General features: G+C 36.4%; 1 protein-coding gene and 1 non-coding gene across 8 annotated transcripts in view; one reads left to right on the forward strand and one right to left on the reverse strand.

The window, feature by feature from the left end:
• MON2 (MON2 homolog, regulator of endosome-to-Golgi trafficking) overlaps nt 1-12,421 on the reverse strand; it is a 131,456-nt gene that overhangs the window by 41,764 nt on the left and 77,271 nt on the right. For all 7 annotated transcript variants that reach the window (XM_055096521.2, XM_055096520.2, XM_055096522.1 and 4 more), the window contains 5 exons: nt 11,715-11,825; nt 9,649-9,824; nt 6,879-7,041; nt 3,537-3,830; nt 518-716 (listed from right to left, as the gene is read on the reverse strand). In XM_055096521.2, coding sequence (XP_054952496.1) covers nt 518-716; nt 3,537-3,830; nt 6,879-7,041; nt 9,649-9,824; nt 11,715-11,825 — 943 coding nt within the window. The remainder of the gene's footprint in view (nt 1-517; nt 717-3,536; nt 3,831-6,878; nt 7,042-9,648; nt 9,825-11,714; nt 11,826-12,421) is intronic.
• LOC112436729 (U6 spliceosomal RNA) lies at nt 11,035-11,138 on the forward strand. Its single transcript, XR_003025435.1, has one exon. It is a non-coding gene; the product is annotated as a U6 spliceosomal RNA (small nuclear RNA).

Consider the following 12,421-nt stretch of genomic DNA (forward strand, 5'->3'; position numbering starts at 1 on the left):
CTTATTCTCCTCATTCTAGACCTTTAAACATGCTAGGCTCCACCATCTCTTTTCCTCAATCTTCTCCTGTCTCTTTTACATTCTCTCATTGACTATAAGGCTCTCCACACTTCGTCTTACTCTTGCCTGATGAACTCCTACTTACCCTACAGATCTCAGGAAAACTATTGCTTTCTCAGGAAAGTCCATCTCAGGAATTCACTGGCCAGGTCAAATACCTACTGAAGCTCACAATGTACCACTCCTTGTAACACGTCATTGTAGAAATTTCGCCTTTATTTATGTAATTATGGGTACTTCCTCATGCCCACGATAGCAAGAATGACATGTATTTTGCCTTTCATTGTATCCTCTAGAGGCTAGCCCATAGTAGGTACAAACGAATGAAAACACACATGCTTACACACACACCACACATAAAGACTAAGTTAAGACAGACTCTAAAAGAATCGTCTGTGTTTTCCAAATTTCTTTTAATATTAATTACTTGTATAATCAGAAAAAAATGTACGTATACCTAAAGGCTGCAGCAAATATCTTCTAGTGTTGAAGATCCTTGCTACTCCAGCCAATGTTAACACCCACGTCTCAGCCCATTGCTTCTCGGCGGTGTCCCTTGAATGATGAATGAGAATATTGCCACCTCCAGACTCAATCTTTTCTTTGTCTGCAGTGGTAGAGGACTCTCGAACTCTGTCCAGTAGATGAAAGAGTACCTAAATATTTATTAAAATGTCATTTAAAATGCATTGATAATATAGCTTAAGTAATAGCATAGGAGCAACAGCATAAGAATCTACAAATTGTTACAAAAAATATACTTGACAGTCTTATCAATCCCTATATATTGGAGGAAACTGACCAATAGAGTAATTATACATTCTTTTTTTTTTTTTTTTTTTTTAGATGGAGTCTCACTCTATCATCCAGGCTGGAGTGCAATGGCACAATCTCGCCTCACTGCAACCTCTGCCTCCCAGGTTCAAGTGATTCTCCTGCCTCAGACTCCTGAGTAGCTGGGATTACAGGTGTCCGTCACCACACCAGCTAATTTTTGTATTTTTAGTAGAGATGGGGTTTCATCATGTTGGCCAGGCTGGTCTCGAACTTCTGACCTGAGGTGAACTGCCCGCCTCGACCTCCCAAAGTGTTGGGATTACAGGCGTGGGCCACTGTGCCTGGCCATAATTATACATTCTTAAGTTTATCATGGAATATAAAAAAATAAGGTTGGGCACAATGGCTCACATCTGTAATCCTGGCACTTTGGGAAGCCAAGGTGGGCAGATTGCTTGAGCCCAGGAGTTCAAGACCAGCCTGGGCAACATGGTGAAACCCAGTCCCTACAAAAAAAAAACCCCAAAATTAGCTAAATGTGGTGGTATACATCTGTAGTCCCAGCTACTTGGGAGGCTGAGGTGGGAGGATCACCTGAGCCCCCGGGAGAGGTTGAGGCTGCAGTGAGCTGTGATCATGCCACTGCATGCCATCCTGGGCAACAGAGTGAGATCCTGTCTCAAAAAAAAAAATTAAATTAAATTAACTGGATAAAATATAAGACTTGTTGAGGCATCAATGGAGAATTTATGGGTTAATGTATAAGAAAAGAACAAAGCTGGCCAGGCGCGGTGGCTCACGCCTGTAATCCCAGCACTTTGGGAGGCCGAGGTGGGCGGATCACGAGGTCAGGAGATCGAGACCATCCTGGCTAACACAGTGAAACCCTGTCTCTACTAAAAACACACAAAAAATTAGCCGGGCGTGGTGGCGGGCGCGTGCAGACCCAGCTACTCGGGAGGCTGAGGCAGGAGAATGGTGTGAATCTGGAAGGCGGGGCTTGCAGTGAGCAGAGATCACGACAAAACAAAAACACACACACACAAAGGTAAGGAGAGGGGTCCAGGACAAAAGTAGAATTACTGGAGATGGCTCACACCTGTAATCCCTGTGCTTTGGAAGGCCATAAAGTGGGGAGGATTGCTTGAAGCCTAGACTTTGAGAACAGCCGGGGCAATATGGTGAGACTATCTCTACAAAAAAAATTTTAAAAATTAGCTGGGCTTGGTAGTGTGAGCCTACAGTCCTAGCTACTCAAGAGGCTGAGGTGGGAGGATCTCTTGAGCCTGGCAGGTCAAGGCTGTAGTGTGCTACGATCAGGCCGCTGCACTCAAGCCTGGGTGACAGAGCAAGACCCTATCTTTCACTCACAAAAAAAGACCAACTGTAGCCTATGAATAATTTCTGTGTTTCTCAAAGTGTGGTCTCTGAACTAACCAGCAGCATCAAGCTTCACCCAGGAACTTGATAGAAATTCAAATTCTCAGGACTCACTCCAGGCCAAAATAATCAGAAACTCAAGTTCAGGGAGGGCTGACAATAGTGGCTCAAAAATCTGTGCTTTAACAAGTCTTTAAGGTGATTCTGTTATACTCTAATGTTTAAGAGACTGAAGTAGAATAGTCTGGAAATCAATTACAGAAAATAAGACAATGCAAGGTGTGTGAGAAAAAAATCATTAAGAATTAGGCAGCAAGAAGATAAAAAATGAAGTTGCTTGAAAGGAAAATTAGAATCAGAAAAGTATTAGATTAAAAACAAACTGTATGGGAGAATTAAGCATGTTTGTGATCTGAGGAGGAACTATGGGATGGAATTGAAATAGAAGACAGAAGGAAAGAGGGCTTTTACTATAATAGATATGGGGTTTCACCATATTGGCCAGGTTGGTCTTGAACCCCTGACCTCAGGTGATCCTGCTGCCTCAGCCTCCTAAAGTACTGGGATTACAGGTATCAGTCACCATGCCCAGCCCATTAATTTTTTAAGAAGACATTTTGGGGTCTATTAATTTGAAAAACTCACAAAAGCAAGTGAAAGGATTATAAACAGAATTTTATTATAATGGAACAGATGGAACAAAAAAGATGAGACTTTTAGCAAAGAGGGAATGATCACTAATAAACTGCTGATTTTATTAGAAAGTTTCAAAAGAAGAAAAAATGAAATTGTAATTTAATGAATAAACATTACATGTACAATATACCATTTGGAGGTTACTTTTGTTTGGTGAGTCTACAAATAAACTTCATTGCTATTGATATTCATCTGTTAATAAAATTCTCTTTTGATTATATTTAAATTACATATCTATAAGCAGACCTCAAAAGTAAAACAAACAAAAACCCCAAAAGCTTTCTACTCTATGGTAAGGGATTGATTACCCTTTGTTGTTTAGTAACTCCTGGTTTTTACTATTTGGGAAAACTGGGGGAAAAAAGGAGACAGAAAGGCAAAGGCAGAAATCACGAGAGATATAATAATAAGAGATGAGGACAGAAACAGAGATAAGGCTGTTAATATTTAATTTGCTCTTTATGAGGTACAATTTACAATATGACACAGTTATTTCCTGTTTTGTCAAATACACAAATGCATGGAAATTCTTTAAAAATTAAAAGAAATAAGTTTAACTGAAAAAGTATTAATATATAAGCATGACTCATTAAAAGCTGATAGTCCAATCTATTGTACAATACCTTCCAGATAACAGTGTGCCAGGTTGAATGCTGTAATAAAGTTCCATGCGCACCAATTGTAGAAAACAGAGTTTGCCCTGCACTCTTCCTGACAGCAGGACGGGGATCCACACATAGTTCACCCAATTTTGCATAAAGACATAACCACAAGCAATCAAATGGCGGTGCAGGGTGGAATGGCCGATTTAAAACAACTCCTTTCTCTTCTGCCTGCTTTTGCTGTGCTGCCTCTTCCTTATTTAGTTCTTTTTCAATGGTTTCCCCTCTTTGGAAAAAATAATCTGAAATATTCCACTAAAAAGCAAAGTAGAAAAATATTAGTTCATTCAAGGTTTTGTTTTAAACACATAAATATGCAACATGTGGCTGTTTTACCTTTCAGAGTAAAACTTTAAAAACATTACTTCAAAAATCTCTTTCCTAGTAGAATAGATTCAATGAAAACATCTCTTCCTCTGTCAGTGTCTCTACATTATTTCAGGAGAAAGTGGGGAAACAATCTTGAGCTAACTTTTTTTTTTTTTACTTTTTTATTATAAAAAATGTCAAGAACATACAAAAAACCAAGAATAGTATAAGGAACTTGAACATATTGATATATCTACCACCTAAAGATAACAACTGTTAACTATAAAAAAAAAACTATAATATCATTACCACCCTAACAATGTTAACAATTCCTTAATATTGTTTAATAAGTTTGTAATTTCATACAAGAGCAATTACTGTTTCCAAACATATCTTATATTAATGATAATTATGCCAATGGTTAAAATGTAGAGAATCCAGTACTGTGAACATAAATGTAAAATAAAGGAGGTGCTATCCAGCAGTAATTTAAGCAATGTTGCACTAGCCACCCACTTGCAATCATATATGCAACATGCTTACATTTTTTCCCATGTAAAAATGGGAAAAATAATAGTAATAGTAAAATACAGTTGTCCCTCGGTATCCGTGGGGGATTGGTTTCAGGACCTCTCACCCCATACCCAAATCCACAAATCCTCAAGTCCGTTATATAAAATGGTGTAGTATTTGAATATAATCTACACACATCCTCCTGTATACTTTCAATAATACTAGGTAACTTTTAATACCTAACATAAGGTAAATGCTATGTAACTAGTTATACTGTATTTAGGTAATATTGACAAGAAAGCCTGTACATGTTCAGTACAGACACAACTATCTTGTTTTAAAAAAAAATTTTCTATTTATAGTTGGTTGAATCTACAGATGCAGAAGCCACAAATATTAAGAGCTGAACGTAGGAAGAGATGAATGTAGTAACTTATCTAGCTTGTGAGGAAAATTTAAAGTTCAAATTTATAAAACTTCTGAGTTTTAATATACATTTAAAAGATTCTAAATAATTGCCTTTAAATATATGTTGAAAACAATTCTGTGCATGTTTATTTCATGTAATGTTAACAATTCTCTAAGATTTCATTACAGCGATGCCTTGTTTTATTGCACTTCTCTTTGTTGTGCTTCACAGATAATTGCAATTTTTATAAATTGCAATTTATAAAGGTTTGTGGCAACCCTGCATTGAACAAGTCTGTTGGTACCGTTTTTTTCCAGCAGCATGTGATCACTTTGTGTCTCTGTGCCACATTTTAGTAATACTTGTAATATTTCAAACTTTTTAATTATTACTATGTCTGTTATGGTGATCTATGATCCGTGATCTTTGATGTGACTATTGTAACTATTTTGGGGTGCATGAGCCGCACCTATGTAAGATGGCAAACTTAATGTGAGTTTTCTGACTGTTTCATCGTCAGGTTGTTTCCTCATCTTTTTACTTCTTCTCAGGCCTCCCTATTTCTTGAGATACAACAACAGTGAAATTAGGCCAATTAATAACCCTACAATGACCTGTAAGTGTTCAAGTAAAAGGAAGAGTCGCATTTGTCTCACTTTCAATCAAAAGCTAGAAATAATTAAGCTTAGTGAGGAAGGCATGTCGAAAATCAAGACAGGCCAAAAGCTGGGCCTCTTGTGCCAGTGAGCCAAGTTGTGAATGCACAGGATAAGTTCTTGAAGGAAACGAAAAGTGCTACTCCAAAGAACAAACAAACGATAAGAAAGTACATCATGGCGGGCACCTGTAATTCCAGCTACATGGGAGGCTGAGGCAGGAGAATCGCTTGAACCCAGGAGGCAGAGGTTGCAGTGAGCCAAGATCATGCCACTGCACTTCAGCTTGGGTAACAAGAGCAAGACTCCGTCTCAGAAAAAAAAAAAAAAAGAAAGAAAGAAAGAAGAAAGTACACCAGCCTTATTGATGATATCAAGAAACTTTCAGCTGTCTGGATAGAAGGTCAAACCAGCTACAAGATTCCCTTAAGCCAACGCCTAATCTAGAGAAAGGCCCTAATTCTCCTCAATTCTATAAAAGCTGAGCAAGGTGAGGAAGCTGCAGAAGAAAAGTCTGAAGCTAGCAGGGGCTAGTTCATGAGGTTTAAGAAAAGATGTTATCACCATAACCTACAAGTACAAGGTGAAGCAGCAAGTGCTGATGTAGAAGCTGTAGCAAGTTATCCAGATCTAGCTAAGATCACCGATGAAGGTGGCTACACTGACCAACAGATTTTCAATGTAGACAAAACAGCCTTTTTATTATTATCATTTTTTTTTTTACAGAGACAAGGTCTGGGTCTGTCGCCAAGGCTGGAGTGCAGTGCTGTGATCATAGCTCACTGCAGCCTCCAATTCCTGGGCTCAAGCAATCCTCCCATCCCAGCCTCCCATGTAGCTGAGACTACAGGTGTGCACCACCATACACAGCTAATTTTTAGTAGAGATGGGAGTCTCATTTTATTGCCCAGGCTGGTCTCAAGCTCCTGGCCTCAGCAATCCTCCCACCTCAGCCTCCCAAAGTGCTGGGATTACAGGCATCAGCTACCATGCCCAGCCTGAAACAGTCTTGTACTTGAAGATGTCATGTAGGACTTTCATGGCTAAAGATAAAAAGTCAATGCTTGGCTTCAAGGCTTCAAAGTACAAGCTGATTTTCTTGTCAGGGGCTAATGTAATTGGTTCACATAAAAGTCAACTGAAGATTTCCCTTGTATACACTATTGTTTACTAAACCCTTTCATGACAAACCCTGTAAAACCCAAACTTCAGCTCAATGTATGAAAATTATTTCAAACATTTTGTTATTAATATTTAAGTGATGTTATTTAATCCTTCACCCGGATGTAAGTTTGAAATTTAAAAGCCATATAAACAATTTGCAAAGAGCTAAAAGTATATTTGCTTAGCATTCACTCCCAACTGAATAACAATGATTTCTAAATTATATTATATTCTAAGGACAATGATACTTACCAATAAACCTATTGAAGTTAAACTAATATTGAGTTCTTGGTTATGGAGGCCAAAGCTACCTGCAACATCTACAACTATTTGCAGGCAAGTACAAGGCATTGTTGGTAGAAAATCTGTCACAACCAACTGAAGACACTGGAATGCAGTTCGTATCAAGGATTCTCTGAAAACAAAAGAAATGTATACAGATGCACTTATTTTATTTATTTATTTATTTTTGAGACAGGGTCTCACTCTGTCACTCAGGTTGGAGTGCAGTGGTGCGATCATGCCTCACTCTCAACCTCCCCGGATCATGTGATCCTCCCACCTCAGCTTCCCCAGTAGCTGGGACTACAGGTGCACACCCCCATGCCTTTTTTTTTTTTTTTTTTTTTTTGTGGAGATAGGGTCCCACTATGTTGCCTTGGCTGGTCTCAATTTCCTGGGCTCAAGCGATCCTCCTGCCTTAGCCTCCCAAAGTGCTACGATTACAGGCATGAGCTACCACACCCAGCCTTACTTATGCATTTAAAAGAAATGTGTAAAAATACATATCTTACAATAATTTGAAGTAAAATTTTATTTTAGAATTTAAACAAGAAACTCTTTCCTAATATTGATCATAAAGTATTTTAACATTTACATAAATGTAAAAAAGACATGCTTACTTAAACAAATTAACAAAAACAAAGAAAGAAGCTTACAGGCAATAAGAAATAAAAACAAATTTAAAAATAAAGTATTAACATCACATTACTTCTATTTGTATTTCATACCAACTAACCAAAGAAAACTTAGACAATAAATGAGAATGGGAAGTTTGCTACAGTTATTTTTCTCCTCACTGTATCCCTGATATCTAGTACAGTGTCCAGTACACGTAAATACACACAATTTACTGAAAAAGAGCTCCTCATTCTTTTATATCCGTACTATATCTTATTTAAATCTCCAAAGAAATATAAAACCCCACATCCAGTCAGTGAGGAAAAGAGTAAATTTTGAATTTCAAATAAAGATAATAAGAAGTATTTAGTTTTGGAGAAAAATCCTGGTGGTAAAAAATAACAATGAAAATGATAAGTATAATTGCTAATACTCTGAGTGCTTAGTATGTCACATACTTTCTAAGTGTTTTACACTCATTAATTCATTATACCCTTACTACAATGCCCTATTTAATACACCACATTATAGGTTGGGAGAAGACACTTAAGCTTGAACTAAGCTGATCTCTTCAATTTAAGCATCTCAATATTTTGTAGTAAAGAATTTTATTACTATAAATATTTAAGAAAAATTAACTTTCCATAATAATCTCAAGCATCTTGGTCGTCTACAACTTCTGAACTAGTCATCAAAACAAAAGTGTGTTACTGCAGAATTACAGAAAAATCTATCCAATGTCTGTCTGCTTAATCTCTCCACTGCAATCTCCTACCCCAAAAGTTAAACAAGTCCATATGTCCCCTCCAAATTTGCTCTTCCTTGTGTATTCCCTATTTAGTTAATGATACTACCATCCCCCACTAAACTGCCTAAGTCAGAAATCTAGAAGTCACTCCTGATTGCTATTTTCCCCTATGCCTCGCTACAGCCAATCCGTTAAGTAGCTCAAATCCATCTCTTATTTCTAGTGAGCACTTGTAGCCATTCTCATTTCCCACCTTCCCTTCCATGCTGCTGTCACAGTGATATCTATAAAATTCATATGTGATTACGTCATTCCTCTGCTTAAAATCCCAAAATGTCTCCCACATGAATTTTGGATAAATTCAAATCATTTATATAACCATATAAGATCTCCTTCATAATTTTGCCTCTGTCCTCCTCCTGCTGAAGGTTTCTTATTTTGTGGCATAACAAACTACAGTCATGTATTGCTTACTGATGAGGATATGATCTGAGAAATGTGTCATTAGGCGATTCTGTTGCTGTATGAACATCACAGAGTTTACTGACACAAACCTAGATGATATAACCTACTACACACCGGGGCTATATGGTATATTATTGCTCCTGGGCTACAAACCTGTACAGCTTGCTACTGTCCTGAATACTGTAAGCAATTGTAACATAAGTATTTATGTACCGAAACATATCTAAACATAGAAAAGGTACAGTAAAAACAGAGTATTAAAATCTTATGGGACCTCCATCATATATGTGGTCTGTTGTTGACTGAAACGTTAGGCAGCATATAACTATACTTTCTCACTAGGATTCTATGTCTAGGGCAGGAGCTATTTACCTGTGTAATCAGAATAACTACCATGTATAGTATTTGAAATACACTATGCACAGAATAAATGTTTAATAAATTAAAAAGTAATGAAAAAGTTACTTTAAAGCAATTTCTGACTGCCTAATATATACAGGGAGGTCAAGCCCTAAATGCTAATTCACATCTTATCAAATAATTTGTTTTAACAAAACACAACAGCCCAATCTTTGGATGTGTTATAAAATTTGTAAGATTGTTTCAAGTATCTTATAAGTAAGAATCATGTATTCTTGCATGAATGTTAAACAAAGAGCAATTTTTCCATCTTTCCAAACCAAAGGTGATCCCTAAAAATTGCCTGTAGCCACTTAGGGGTAGAGTTAAGAAAAACTATTACAGATCTTAGCCTTAAGCAGGAAGCGCATACATGAAAAAAATAACCACTATTTCAAGATTTTAGGATGCAGTCCTTCTCTACCTCTATCACTTTTTTGATGTTAATTTTATTTTATTTATATTTTATTTTTCATACATATTTTTTCTCAAATAATTTTAAATACTTACCCTTGATCATTTCTGATTGCTCCCATGACTCCAAGCACTAATGGCCATCCAGGCCCAAGACTGTCTCCCTGACTCTGCAGAATCTGCAACACGCATTCTAACTGCTTGAGTCGAATATCTGGATGATTAATATTGGACATCTCCTTTAATGGGTTCAATAAAAGCAACTGCAGCCTCTGAAAAGGGGGCAAGAAACTAATTAGGAAGAGAAGTCCAAAAAGACAAGAAGGCTTTGCTGTTGCTTTTCAAGTTTAAATTCATCGCCATTCAGACTACTATGGGAAATAGATATTTTTATGTTTTTTTTTTTTTTTGAAATGGAGTCTCGTCCTGTCACCCAGGAGGCAGGAGTGCAGTGGCGCAATCTTGGCTCACTGCAACCTCCGTCTCCTTGGTTCAAGTGATCCTCCTGCTTCAGTCTCCTGAGTAGCTGGGATTACAGGCATGTACCACCATGCCCGGCTAATCTTTGTATTTTTAGTAGAGATGGGGTTTCACCATGTTGGTCAGGCTGGTCTTGAACTCCTGACCTCAGGTGATCCACCCACCTTGGCCTCCCAAGGTGCTGGGATTACAGGTGTGAGCCACCATGCCCGTTTGGAATTTTTCTACCTAAATAAACATCAAATATCATTTATCTAACAGTAATTATTAAAGACAAATCTATATTTTTAAATAAGAGAAAAAATCAACTTTCAAGATGTTAGATTTTAGATAAATGGGTAGTTATCTTACTTTAAAGATACTAATTATAGATCCGATAAATAATAGAAATAAATTTCACTAAAGGAAATATATCTCTAGATATATTTGGAGAGAGGGAATCAATTCCCAATCTCTAAAATGACCTTTCATTTACTTTATTAATGTATATCATACGTATTTAAATGTAAAATTCTCAAGTGTGATGTAGTAATAGAAGCTATAATACTTATAAAAAATGAATAAATGTAGCAGATATTAACAAAGATGACATAAAACCACGAAATTTGTTGGCGACTTAAAAAAAGCGCTCTGTCTATCCCTTTCAGCATCTGAAAACCCTTCATTCTGAACTTTCTCTAGGGGATTCATTTATTTGGTTCATTCACTGAATAAACATTTCTAAGCTTTCACTATGCACTAAGTATTAAGCTGGACATTGAGGATATCAAAATAAATGGAAAAGGGTATTATTTTTTCAAAAAAAATTCAAATTGTTGCAGAAGAACATATGAAATCATTAAATGTAAGCTCTATAAGCTTTATAATATCTTTTCTGTCTTGTTCATCATCTTATTCCAGGTGGTGTATTCAATAATTATGTGTTAAATCAATTTCTAGAGTACAATTACAATACAATAAGATGATGAGGGCAATTGGAATGGTTATTAAATGCCTCATTCTGTGCTTGCTTCAGTAGCACATATACTGAAATTGAAATGATACAGAGATTAGCACAGCCCCCGGGCAAGGATGACATGCAAATTCATGATGTACTCCATATTTTTATTTAAAAAATTAAAAAATAAATAAATGCCTCATTCCTACTCAGTCATGAAACAATAAAACTTTGGTAGACTTTTTATAAAGTGGGTACAAATAATAGAGAGTCAGGACAAAGAATTCATGACAAAAGTAAACTCTGGAAGTAAAAAATAATTTAAAATTATTTTAAAATAAAAAATCTATTTCATTGTGCTTGTTTCTTCTGCCACTTATTTTCTCCCCATGTAAGGGTAGTGAGAAAAAAAAAAAAAAATCCAGGGACATGTGAAGACCAAAGCAAAAGAGGCTCCAAAACAACACTTTAGCACTGCATGAAGAGGAAAACTTATGAACGTGAGACCAATTCCAGGTAATTTAACTTAGGTTAGTGTCATCCACAAGATGTTTAAAATTTTTTATGAAGACAGCCCTAAAAATCTCTTACCTTATGTAAGAGATTCAGGGCCTACATATAAAATAGAATATTAAGTTAAAAACCCTACTCTTAGAATATGATCTACCTGATAAGAAAAAAATCACATATGGAGGAGGATAATTTTATATTGAGTATTCTTTTTAAAAAGTAAGGTTTTTATTACCTGGTTTTGTGAGAGTGGAGGATCATGGTTAAATGTTAATCCTGCTTTAATAAGAGAAGTTAAAGCTTCTGCTCCCCATTCTCTCATTCGAGAGTTTGGATGCTGGCAGACCTGAAGGTATATAAAATTAAGTTTAATTTGTATACTTAAGCTATGAATCACACATCAATTTTACATTTTATATCAAATGTTCAATAAGGGTTGGAAGAAAAATTACACCCAAAATGTAAGTTAGCTTACCTTCTGAATAAGGGCAAGAGCAAGCAATAGAGAGACAGAAGAAAAAAGATGAAACTAAAACAATTCACAGAGAAGAAAGGATTTCATAACAGTAAATTATATATCAGGGTAAACAAAAGAAGCAAGCTAATACCAAGGTTCTTAATTAAGTTTACCCTCATTAATCAAATAATATGTCACAGAGTTGCCCTTTGATGAGACCATCCATTAATGAAGGCATCTGCACATAGCCTTTAATCATTCATAAAAGTAATTCCAATAAAATGGGGGGAAAGCTCATGTACATCTGTTTTTCTTATTTATTTTATTATTATTATTTTTGAGACACAGTCTCTCACTTTGTTACTCAGTCTGGAATGCAGTGGCACGATCACAGCTCACTGCAGCGTCAACTTCCTGGGTTCAAGCAATTCTCCCCATTCAGCCTCCCAAGTAGTTAGAACCACAAGCATATACCACCAAGCCCG

Source organism: Pan paniscus, chromosome 10 (assembly GCF_029289425.2).
Source record: "Pan paniscus chromosome 10, NHGRI_mPanPan1-v2.0_pri, whole genome shotgun sequence".
Taxonomy (NCBI): domain Eukaryota; kingdom Metazoa; phylum Chordata; class Mammalia; order Primates; family Hominidae; genus Pan; species Pan paniscus.